The 13,412-nt window shown below is 31.6% G+C and overlaps 2 protein-coding genes across 2 annotated transcripts; both read right to left on the bottom strand.

The window, feature by feature from the left end:
• Positions 1–1,406: 1,406 nt before the first annotated feature.
• Positions 1,407–6,188, bottom strand: QS (quinolinate synthase). Its single transcript, XM_028063566.2, has 7 exons — positions 5,209–6,188; positions 3,819–4,103; positions 3,372–3,587; positions 3,071–3,250; positions 2,030–2,521; positions 1,784–1,945; positions 1,407–1,701 (listed from the first exon to the last, which is right to left on the bottom strand). Exons 1-7 carry the CDS (start codon positions 5,914–5,916, stop codon positions 1,636–1,638), a joined length of 2,109 nt encoding a protein of 702 aa, XP_027919367.1. The 5' UTR covers positions 5,917–6,188; the 3' UTR covers positions 1,407–1,635.
• A 5,034-nt stretch (positions 6,189–11,222) lies between these two features.
• Positions 11,223–13,089, bottom strand: LOC114177452 (cytochrome P450 71A1-like). The gene is made up of 2 exons (XM_028062792.2): positions 12,101–13,089; positions 11,223–12,016 (listed from the first exon to the last, which is right to left on the bottom strand). Exons 1-2 carry the CDS (start codon positions 13,076–13,078, stop codon positions 11,357–11,359), a joined length of 1,638 nt encoding a protein of 545 aa, XP_027918593.2. The 5' UTR covers positions 13,079–13,089; the 3' UTR covers positions 11,223–11,356.
• Positions 13,090–13,412: the final 323 nt, after the last annotated feature.

The following is a 13,412-nucleotide window of genomic DNA, read 5'->3' as shown; positions in this document are numbered from 1 at the left end:
GTCGTATTGTATACATAGTTTTTTTTTTCATATTAATTTTTTAGTATCAATTTCTTTTGGTTTAATTAGTGATTTAATTTTTTAATTTATTGGTTTAATTCATTTTCATTTTTTTATTTTTTAATTTAATTTAATCCTTCAACTTTTTTTAAAAAAAATCAATTTTGGTCCTTCAATTGTTTTAAAAAATGTAGCTTTTTTCTTTAAATTTTCAATTGAAGGATCAAATAAATAATTTTCAAAAAATTAAATCTTTTTAAGCAATTAAAAAAAATAAACATTTAAAAAAATTAAAAAAAAAACTAAAATTAACTAAACCAACAAATTTGTAAGCCTTTTATTTTATATTAAAATTTTATTTTTTTTCTCCCCAATCAAACATCGGGTAAAAGAAAAGCAAGATGTGATTGTTTTATCTTTGAACTCTTGCAAATATGTTAAAGTAAACAAGAAAAATTGTCAAATAAAGCATTATCCAATATTGTGGGATTACAGTTGATTAATTTGAACTTGATTAGGATTTAAATCTATATGACTTTATCTAAATTAATGGAAATATACGTTTGAAGTTTTAATTAATTGTAAATACTATGGTGCAGAGCATGAAACATAACACTAAAATAGTAGCCTGAACAGAGCAAGACGTGGCAGCTTCCTTTGACATTGCTTTGTGGCTACCGACTAATGACGCTGTAATCCCGGCAATGATACAGACACCTGAAAGACAACATACGATGCAACGTGCTTCCAACTTTTAAACACGCCATACATAATCCATTACCATTTATTTTATTTTATTATTTTAGTTCTAATTTTTTTATTATTTTTGATATTATAATGAAAACAGTCCTTAATTTTTTTTTTATACTTAATTTCACATTGATTAAAATATAAGTATCAGTCAAATTAATTTAATGCTATTAATTTCATAAGATAGAAATTTACAATTACCATAATCATATATAAGAATGAATAATTGTAAGGATATTTTTAAAATAATAACACTACATAATATTAACATAATTAATATATATATATATATATATATATATATATATATATATATATGCATTTCTTTTTTCAAATTTATCCTTTTCTATAATTTTTTTTTATTAAACAAATAATTATTTTTTTAGTTTAACCATGTTTTTAAACTTCACCATTTTTTTAATTATAAAACTATCTATAAAATAAATAGAATATATTTAAAATAAAATTATAAAAATTATTTATATTTAATTACATAAATATAATATAATAATTTTAATTTTAATTTATAATTTATATATATATATAGTTTTTTATTAATTAAAAATATAAATTTATTATATATATTAGTTATATTTTGGTAAAAAGTAAAATCTTAGTATCTTTACCAGCATAATTTTTTAATTAATAAAAAAAAAGAAAATAACAGATCTAATTTTACTCATTTCTCTATATCAATACGGAACTATATTATCGATATCAGATATCATACAACAACAAAATCTGGTTGTATGAATACTTAGCGTGCTATATATAGAAAGACAAAGACCACGCACGACCTAGCTTTTGCAACTTGGAATTGCTCACAACATAACAGCACAATTGTCGGTCTTCACATCACATTATTGTTTGAAAAGTTGATGAAATTCAGCGTCTACTTTGTCGAGGGTGAAGAATCTGGTTCACAAGAATCTCTGGAAGCTTTTTAGTAGCCTGTGCAAGTATCAATACGTGAATTGAAAGCACTTGGTACATGTGCCACTCAATAATGTAGGAAAAATACCGAGATTCTAACCTGGAAATTCCTCATGTGCAAAATAGGCTCACATCCAACATCTGCCACTGATTTCCCATTTGGTGTTTGCAACTTAAATCGCTCTGCCTTGTATGCAGAAAGGGTATTTTCTTCATCAGGTAGGTTACAGCAAACTTTCAGGAGTGAGCTCAGAGAATTCATCTGAAAGGTTCAAGAAAACTAGTTACAGTCATAGACAAAACATAAATGTACTCAAAATGGTTATAAACAAATGACAAACTCTACCTTCATGTATGGACAAGATGCACACCCACCATGAATGGAACAGCCCTCCCCGCTGGCTATTCCTGGTACCACCGGAAGTATGATATCACCCACTTTGGCAGATTGAACACCTGAGGATGTTTTTGAGATTGAATCGGAAGAAACTGGAAAGACTATTTCAACAGTAACTTTTGCTTTTTCAGAAGACGACTCCAACAAACTACGAACTGTAGCCACAATTGAAGTCACCATCCCAGATTCTGTTCCTAAAACAAATTGGAGATGATCATTTATATTTCTGTCCAAAGCTTCCTGTACGCGATCCTGTATGAAATCTAAAATATTCTTAGTGGAGCCTACTACGCCCATTCCCCTTCTCTTTGCTTCCATTGCCAGTGAAAACATCTCTCCAGGAACCTCAAGATGAGCAGTGAGAAACGCATCACAATACATTTCTTTTATGTTCTCCACAACTTCATGGCCAAATAGATGGTGAACAATGCATGTTCCATCCTGGCAACAAGTCACAAAAGCATATATAATCATGAAATGAAGTACGGAACCATAGATTGCTATTGCTAGTACCAGCCTACTAAAGTAAAAACACAAACCAGCAGTGGATAAGCGATTACAATACAAGCCATACTTTTATACAAGGAAAATTCAAACTTTTCTAAAAAATTGCAGAAAACAGAGAAAGACCACAATAGTGTAAGTGCAGGCACAGACAAATTTCTCTCAATGTCTGACGTTGCATAAACCCAATACATGAAAAAGAAAGATGAAAAATTATTTAACAAAGCATACACCAACTTATCCGAAAGAAATTGTGAGAGGGAAATATACCATAAGAATGACATATCATACTAGCTTACTAAGTATATCATTGCCACAGAGAAAAATAATGTACAACAAAAACGTTTTCACTACAAACCAGCATCCCAAAAGGATAAACAGCAGATCTCAATCAAATGGATAGACATAACATGTAAATGAAGCACATCTAATTCCAAATGAGTCATATTCTTTCCTGGATTTTTAAAAACGTTCTAAAGATCTCACCACAAAATAGTGAAGTCGAGGTAATAATTGTCTAATAGAGTCTTGACTGTGCTCGGGATGAATTGCAGCAATCTCTTCATCAGTCATCTTTGCCATTTGTTGGAACAATTCTTTAATGTTTGCACCCATGTAAGAATCAGGTCCATACCATATGCTCAAATCTGGAACTTGAGCAAATGCCTGCATAAATATGACCAATTAAAGAAACGACTAAATGGGCTTGGTGATGATCATCATATGATGCTTTCATATGACCATCACAATGTCAAAGAGGAATAGTAAAGGTTTGTATCTGACCAACCTGTAGGATAGTCTGGACAACATTTGATGAAGTACAGGTTATTGTAGGCACAAGCTCATGAGCAAATGCCTTTGTCTCTAACTTGGTGTTAATGTATATGACATGCAAAGACGTAGACATGGAAGCAGCTGAAAGGTATTCCATGTAAGTAGGAGTAGCTGCAGCATCAGCCAGAGAGCAACCAATTTGCTCATTTGACATCCTATACACACCAACCTGCAAGTAATTATCCGAAGAAAAATTAAGGAATAAGGATTAACACATAGCCCTGATACTGAATTTTACTAATATGGTTTGACCTGCTTCATACAAAACCATTCACCAATGTTTATAAATAGGAAACTAAATGGAGTCCATCTTCTTGACAGCCTTCACTAATCATTACTTATTTAGCCTGCTGATGGTTATCTTCAAAACAGAGAACACAAAAACAAGACAAATGCATACCTCACTAAAACCCGCTTGATCAAGGATGGCACGCACATTTTCTGACATAAAATCCACACCCAACACTGTTATGAACTGGCATCCAGCTTTTGCCATTTTAACTGCAGTATCTGCCATCACCAGTGAATCAGATATATGGATATGTGGCCATTGCTTCTGAGCAGCAGTTAAAATGCCTTGAACCTCAGGATCCATGTAAAAGTGTGCAACAACACCAATGTTCTTCTCCTTCAGCAATTTGACTAGTTCATCAACTTTTGACTCATTAGGGAACAGATATTTTGCCTGCAGTGGAGCTAGAACAAAATTAGGAGAACAATGCTGTCAGGTCATGATCCAAGAAATTATGGCATTTGTGGTGGGCATAACCATCTATTATCATCTATTATGATGTGAAGTAAGCATGTCCTTTCAGAGAAGAACTAGTTGAACGGATAAAGCAAGCATGGTGACATAATGTTTTAAATTGAAGTTCTTTAATAAAATAGAGAGGAAAAAGAAAAACTCCCAAAAATTACTAAAAGCCCAAATTAACAAGTTAGTATTTACAGCATAACCTACTTCACAATCCTTGGTCCTTGGTTGATATGTCATGCATATTGAGTTGTTCAACTTTGAAAAAAAAGATCTCATCAAACCAAAACACCACCAAAAAAATGAGCAGGAAGTTTTCGGTACAGTTGGACTTTCATCAAATACAGAATTTGTACGCATAAAAGTGTCTTACAAAGATCTTAAGATGATGGTGTTTCTCAATACAACTAATCAATAGTAAAGATGTAACAAGTACAAAGACATAGCTTAGTTAAACATCTGAGTCACAATACACCATTTTGTCTAGTTGATGTGTTGGATGTTCAGTACAAGAAATTTTGAGGGAAACATAGGGAAAAAAAGGAAGGAAAAGAAAGGTTGGGGTAGATAAGGGCCAAAAGAAAAAGTGGTCCCTTATTTAACTTATTAAGAATGATTAAAATTTGTGTCTTGTACTTCATCTTTCCTTTTTTGTTATTTGACGATTACTATCGAACAGATATTGTCCGGTAGTTAATTTTTTACCAAATCAAAATTACTTTGGTTAATACAACCGTGTATCCAACTATAAGGACAATCAAGACAAAACACATTAAAACGGAAAAAAGTCCTACAGCTTTTGAGGAGGATCAGATCCCCACGATAACAAAAGGAAGCCTGCACTCACTAGTACTCTTCACAGTTCTTTACTTTTTTGACGGTGTAAGATTCTGTTAGACTGTAATCACTCCCAATCCCAGAAACGACAAATTATGCGAAAAACAAAGGAGAGGAAAAAAACCAAAGAAACACACCATTTGTGATTGGATGAGTTCGAGAGAGAGAATGAGAATTAAGAAAGTAAAACGGTGCTAACCTGGGCTTCAGCGTAGCTACCCTTGGGAAAAACCCCATCAGAGGTAATAACCAAGGAAGGAAAAGGCTCAAAGGGAAACTTCCCTTCCCTCTGAGCCATCAACTGCTTAGTCCTCTTCTGCATGCTCACCAGCACGTTGTGCCACGTGTTAACCCTCGAACGCCCACTCCCTCCCGGCAACCCCACATTCAGACCAACCAAATCATCGGTGCTCACATTCATAACTTCGTCCGGCTTTGAACCATCCAGCACCCACACCAGACACGCGCAGAACCCCCTCGTAATATCCGAATCACTGTCCGCCGCCACCCGCACTTTCCCCTCCTCGTCGATCCCCACCTCCACCCACACGCGCGAGGTGCACCCCATCACCCGGTTCGAGTCGACCCGACCGGACTCCGCCATAGGCGCCATCGCCGCCGCGAAGTCAAGCAGGCGCTTCACCCGCTCCCTCGGCTCCCGCAGCGGCCGGAACTCCGCCGCGAGCTGCTCGAGCTTGGACGGAACAACGAGCTCCGAGGTGGCGAGCGCGGAGCAGGAAATCACAGGGTTTGGCTTGACAGAAGTTGAACGGTGTCGGAGGCATTTGAAGGGTTTAAGTAACGGAAGGTGTTGTTTGAGGGGGTGGACGATGAAGGGTTTTGGTTTGCATGAGGTTGAGAGGAAAAAGGAAGTGGAGACAGTGGTGCTCATAGTGATAACTGCCATGGCTAGTTGGTAGCAATGCTTGGAAAGGGTTGAATTGGAGCGAAAGAACGAAAGGGTTAAAATAACTCCAAAAGTGGGAACGGTTGAGAAGAAACAACATGAAGAATCAGTGAAGGGTCCAAAGGGGTGATTCCCCCCAATTTGTCATTTGTTGCTCTTTTTTCTGCTCCAGCATCTTGTCACTGTTTGTTATGTTATGTGAGCTTAAACACCACAATTTTGTCGAAAAAGGAAAGGTTAAGATTTGTAATAAGTAAGATTAGTAGAACATATTTGCATAATGTTTTCTAGAAAACATGAAAAACATGTCCCGAATAATGTCTTCTGAGAGCGGGTGAAGACACATTCTATGCACCATATTTCTTAGCAGTTTCGCCTACTCGCATTTCTTGTGAGCATCTTTGAGAAAGTTGACATTGCATAATATCTGAAATCTACGAAGAATAAGAATAAATAAACTACTAATTTCTGTTAAAATGTTTTTCTTTATTCCGTCATTTTTAAAGTATCAAATATTTATAGTTTGATCATTAAATGAAATTTCAGAACTAATTTAAAAGGTTTTTGATGAGAAACTGTTTAATTTAATGTAATGCATCGAAGATACTACTTTAAGAATGAAATTTAATACTTTAAGTAGTGATTATCCGATGTCCGTGTATATTAAAGTAAAACTTTCTAATTTTGTATTTTGGAATCTTTAAGTATGTTTGGCTCAAAAAAGTATGAAGAAAGACGAAAAAAATAGTGAGTTTAGTAGTATGAACCGCAGAAAGAAGAAAGATGAGTTGTCAGAGGAGAATTATATAACTCTCCGTTTTGTTCTTCTTGCGGTTTTACTTATATCACTAAAAAATAGAAATAAATAATACAAATAAAAACAGAGGGATAAAATTGTAATTGAAAAAAATATCATATATTTTTTCAATTAAACCCACATATTTATTATCACTCTTTTTACTATTTCACTTTAAATTAAAAATTTACTCATTTTCACTTTTATTTTTTTCTCTCGCTCAACTTATTCATAATGGAAATTTCAATGAAGTTTAATTTAGTTGAAAGAGTTAAATAATAATAATAATAATAATAATAATAATAATAATAATAGGTCTATTCACGCATTTGACTAATTAAAAAAATCACGCACTCGTCTAATAATGATAATAGAACAAGATGCTATTTTTCTTTTTATTCAAAGTGAAGCGATTCTTTATCTCTTTTCTTGAATAAAATTTTCAAAGATACGAGTACAGAATAACATGTAAAAACGATTGTAGAACTACTTTATATATATATATATATATATATATATATATATATATATATATATATATATATATATATATATATATATATATATATATATATATATATATATATATATATATATATATAACGCTTAGCAAAACAAAAAAAATTTCAAAATAATTTTACCTTAAACTTTGTAAGGACTCATATTCTTTATATACATATTTAGAGCTTATTTTATATTTTCAATAAGCTTTTGGGATGTTTAATTCTAGTATACTTACCATATTTTATCAATTAAGATAAATTGTGCTGGTTAGACATACATGTTTTAATTCCACCATATTTTTAGCTAATATGACCATTTTTATTCTTTTTTGCCTATAATTTGAGGTATAAATATTATTTGCAGTTGATTTTTTTTTTCATTAAATTCTAAATATCTATGGTCTAAACCAAACATAAGCTTTTCTGAATTTGGAGTTTATTAATATTTTTTATTTTGTATTTTGGAAGTTAAGATGAATTTGCTTAATTTCTTATACTGGATTAGTGTTAAAATATTTATATTTGGATCCAAAAGCAAGATCCAATTTGCATTACTAATAAGACTAATTAAGCTCTTGTTAGAAAATTATTTATTTATTTTATAATTTTCATAATAAATTACTCCATTCTCTCTTTTATGTTTTTTATTTTTCTGATATAGTTATCATCAATGTAGACACCGGGGGATCTTCAACTAATATTTTGGGGTGTTAAAATTTTGGTTGAATTACTTTTTTTTTTCATTTTTTCGTCCAAAAATGTCAAGTTGGTCCTCTAATTTTTTCTAGTCTCAATTTGGTCTCATTTTTTTAAAATTGATGCAATTTGATCATTTCCTTAAATTTTTTGAAGCGCGAGCAAGAATTTTTTTATCAAAATTGGCATTAGGATTATGTCAATTACACCAATGAAGCAAACCATCTTTATTCACAACTTCAATTTTGATGAAAAAAACCTTAATTTGATTCAAGAAATTTAATGAAAAATTACTAAATTGCATCATTTTTTCCAAAATTTGGACCAAATTGAGAGTAAAAGTGATTGAAGGACCAACTTGATATTTTTGAACGAAAAAATGAATCAGAAGAGTAATTTCAAAATTCTTACACAAACTAGTAAAAACATTATATTTACTTTTGTTGTGATAATAAAAAATAATAAAATTATAATTATTGTTATTGTTATTATTATAATTATAATTATAAAATTAAATAAAAATAGTTTTATAATTTTACTATAATTATATTTCATTTACAGTTATTAAATTTAAAAAAAAAATTAAATAAATGATTACTTAAAAGATAATATAAATAAAATAATTTTTTTATTTTAAAATATATTTAAAAAGTAAAATGAAAAAATAAATATGAACAATAAAAAAAATCTTTTCCTTTATATAGATATAGATATATAAAAATATTAAAATATTACAATATATTAAAAATATTAAATTTAAAAAAAAATAAAATAATACAAAAATTATATAAATATAAAAAAAATGGGGAGGGAGGGAGGGGGCCATGACCCCTTAGTTACTTCAAAGGTTCGCTACTGGATGTAGAAAATATAACACATTTTACATTAGTTCAAATTTAATTGATGTAATATACTCATAATTACAACATGTAATCTCGTGCGATGCGATGAAGGTGGTGGGACCGAGGAAGCTTTGTAACGGAGACTTTATAAATAATTTACTCATTATGCTTTCATTTTGTGCAGTAATAGAAAAATTGAGGGTATAATAGAAGAAGGGGACGTTTCCCTTGGCAACAGAGTTCGTGGAGATTGGTTTGTGTAGAATTGTGGTGATTCGACATCTGTTATTATTTTCAAGGCTGCTTCTAATATAATCCTAGTCTTCACAGTATGTATATCTTTTTTTAGCTGAATGTTCACGCAAGTATATAATTATATTCCCTTTCCACGGCGCCATTTATGGATCCCAACTTTTTTTTTCGGTGATGATTAGCATCGGTTACCTATAATGGGAGCTAGAATATGTTACATGTTATAGAGAACAAACCAAAAAAGAAAGTCATATTTGGTTCTCAGAACCGACGATGTTTTTCGGAAAATGCCGAATGAATCTTTTTTCTATGTAGCCTTTCTTTTTTATTTGTATGATATTGAAGGAGAATATATGCATTTACGAGTATCAATATCTTTCTTCATATCATATGTGTTTTTATTTTAAATTGTTAAAATATTTTTAATTTATTAAACAATTAAAAAGTTTATCATTTTTGTACTTAATTTAATAATTTTATTCATTTGATTTTTTTTAATTTTTATAATTGTTTGATATTTATATAATTATTATTTAATACTTATATTTGCAATTCTTTTTATATTTGATATTAGGGAGAAGAAGATCCGTATTGTTTTTAAGATTGATAATACCAATTTTTATGATTTTTATCTTTTTTAAGAAAATTATTTAATTAATGATCATTTAATTAAAATATTTCTAATTTATCATATAATTTAAAATGATTTTATTATTTTTTTTGTGTTTAATAAGTTATTTCTAGGATATATATTTGATTACTTTTACTTTTTTTTTAACTATTTGACACTTATTTAATTTGATATTTGACTTTAAAAAAAAAGATATGTATTCTTTTGATATTAAATGTAAAAAATATCAACTTTTTCTATAAAAATATTATTTAATTGGTCCTTTGGACGCCGTTAATTTTTTAATTGATATAAGAAATAATTACTAATTTAATTTTTAATTTTTTATTTAATTTAATTTTGTGATTCATTCAATTTAGTACCTCAATTATTTAAAATAGTTCAATCTAATCTTTTTTATTAAGTTAAATTTAATACCGTGTTCTGTACAGGACATGTGTCAAATCGTGGAAAGATAAAAAATCTAAATAGATCAAAGTTTGAGAAAATGACGAAAACAAAATGCAAAAATATTTGAGGGACCTATGACATAATTAATTTTTTTAATAATATCTCTGAAATAACCTGCCAAAGTAATTCAATCTCATTCTAAGTTCTTCTTAAAACTGAAATTCTGTGATTCTATAACGTGAATTTCGTACATATTTTTTGGATATGGTTGAAGCTAGCAATCACTAGTTGAGTTAATTTTCTTAATATCTGGTCCCATTTGTTATTGAAGAATTTCTAAAGAATACACTCCGAGTGTTTTCACTGTGTAGATTAATGTAAAAATAATTGTGGTGCATTGAACCTAAGTTTTGTCCCTTTTAATGCTCCATCATACGTGACCAGCACAAATGATATTAAAATGGAAAATAATTTTTTTATTACTAAATTTTAACAATTTTTTTTATAATTTTAGATGTGATTTTTTAAGTTATTTTTTTTATTTTTTTATTTTTAATATTCTAAAATTACTTAAAATATGTCAAATCATATTATAAAAAAAATCTTTAAGATTTAATACTCAAACTATCATTCTCCTAGTAAATACCATTCGGTTTTCATGTTAGTGTTTTGGCTGCTGATTCGACACGTGTTCATGAATTTTATTTTAAAACTACAGCTGCCAAAGATCCAAAATTATCTGCTTAAACAAACATAGGGCTTCAAACCGCCCTTGTAGAAGATGTACATGTAAAGAAATATGATTTTTATTTATTTTAGAAAATAAAATTAATTTTTGATTGTTTTCGCAATAAATGCAAAGTCTAATTTGAAAGGTAAGATATGTGAAGACACACCAAGCAAGTGAGTTATTATATTAGTTTGAGTAATGACACAAATAAAATATCATTTAAAAATGACACACCAAGCATCGGTCATTTATTTATATCATGTAAAAACTTCTCATTTTTAGATTAGTTTCTGCTATTAATATAAGTTTTGGGCTGCTAACATAGGTAAAAGCAGGGCAACACATGCATAAATAGCCATTGCACGTGCTCGACGCATGCATTGAATCAGCACAAAACATAAACAGATAAAACAATTATACGAGAGCAAAGTATATTTTGGAAAACTAAATTTAACTTTGACGAACATCAAGCAGAAAACATTTCTGTCCATTTTAACATTCAAGGTTACAACATGAATTCAGGCACATACCCATCGTTACTTTAGTAGTAACTTGGTCGAAAACATAAAAGAAAGAAGAAATGAAACATTAAAGAGACTATTAATGGTGGATATGTGAAGGTTTGGATCCACTTCCTAAGGAGAAGGGTATCGGTTGAAGGAGAAGTGGAAGCTTCTTGTTGACGGTGATCCCATATCTCTCGTTCATGTCAATACCTTGCACAGTTCCATCAGTTTTAGGAAGCTTCCAATCGAACCAATAAAGAAGATTAGCAAGTGCATACTCAGCTACACTCATCCCAAATGTAATTCCAGGGCATCCCCTTCTTCCACCCCCAAATGGAATATACAAATCTTGTCCTTTCAAATCTACGTCCCTCTTTTCAAATCTTTCCGGAAGGAACTCATCTGCTCTGTCCCAAACTTTAGGGTCTCTCTGTATGGCCCATGCGTTCAACATTACTCTTGTCTTGGCTGGAATATCGTACCCACTTAGTTTCACACCAGAGGTTGTCTCTCTAGGAAGCAAAAGAGGACCTGGTGGATGCAACCTCAAGCTTTCTTTGATAACACAATTTCCGACCACTCTTCTTTGATAACTCATTTGCTTCACATCATCTTCATCAACTTCTGCTTTATCTCCGACCACTCTTCTCACTTCTTCCTGAGCCTTCTCCATGCTATTTGGATCCCTCATCAGCTCCGCCATAGTCCATTCCAGAGTTGTTGCAGTTGTGTCACTTGCCCCTATAAACATGTCCTGAAATCATGCAAAATGGAACAATATAGGATTAAGTTTTATCATATTAAGAATCCAAAAGAAGACATTGGGAGAAAGACTAACCACAAGCATTGCTTTGAGAATATCTTGGGAGAGCTCAAAACCAAGCGAACCGGTCTCTTGAAGTTGAAGAAGAATACCCAAGAAGTCTTTCTTTTCGGATTTTATGCCATCCTTCTTCGTCATCTTTTCTTTATGTTCTGCTATTACCTGATCAAAGAAACCATCTAACAAACCAAGAGTGGCCTTAAACTTAGGAATTTGGCCCGTTAAAACATCAATCCAACCCAACGAAGGGAAGAAATCTCCCACACAGAAAGCTGTGAACTGAGTCAGCAATTTCCTTCCAATCTCCCCAAAGTTGTTAATACCATCGGGAGTGTCGTACTTCTGTCCAAGAACACATCTCGACATTATGTTGTTGGTGAGTGCAATCAACAACTCACTCAGGTTCACACAGGCTGTTTCACTCGCACACGCTTCGCGTATGGCACCCACCATTTCTGCGACTTCTTCAAGGCGGATGAATTGCAGGGACCGCACGCTTTTCATGCTCACAAGCTCAAGAACGCACACCTTCCTCTTCTGTCTCCACTCGTCGCCGTAGGGGGTGAAAGCCACGTCCTTGTAGCCGTAGAGAAAGATACCCGCGGTGGTGGTTTTTGGGCGGTTCATGAAAACGAGGTCGTGGGTTTTGAATATTTCTCCGGCGACGTCAGCAGATGAAACGATGATTGTGGGGACCTGCCCCAGCTGCAACAACATGAGAGGGCCATGCTTATGAGAGAGGGCTTGGAAGGAACGGTGCGGCAACGTGCCAAGCTGATGAAGATTTCCGATGAAGGGTATCTTAGGTGGGGATGGAGGTAAATTTGTTTTGGTTCTTCTGGAGAGTTTAAACACGACGAAGACGATGCTGATGAAGATGCAAAGGAAGGATAAGGAGAGCGTTGAACTTTGACAACATGGTCGTGGAGTTGATTCATGTGCCATCTCCCTGTTTTCCAGAAAATTAATGACAAAATGCACTTGCACACACATGGTGTCGTGCATGATTTATAAACATGAAAATAATTTTTTTTTTATTATTAAATTTTTATAACTTTCTTTAGGTGATATTTTTTAAATAATTTTTTATTTTTTTATTTTTAATTGTATTCTCAATATCTTAATATTATAAGAGAAAATTGTCAAAAAATTTAATAAGAAAAATTATGAAAAAATTTAATAGTAAAAATATGATTGTCTTTATAAATATGCTTCATCCTCTGGCATCAAATAATTACAACCACCTCACAATTATTTTGATGGTATAATATTAAAATATTATAAAAAAATTGTCAAATTTAATAATAAAATAATCATTTTTGTATAA

The sequence above is a fragment of the Vigna unguiculata genome, chromosome 3 (genome assembly GCF_037176805.1).
Source record: "Vigna unguiculata cultivar grain cowpea cultivar isolate G323 ecotype 2 chromosome 3, ASM3717680v1, whole genome shotgun sequence".
In the NCBI taxonomy this organism is placed as follows: Eukaryota; Viridiplantae; Streptophyta; class Magnoliopsida; order Fabales; family Fabaceae; genus Vigna; species Vigna unguiculata.
This window is presented reverse-complemented; position numbering and strand designations above follow the sequence as displayed.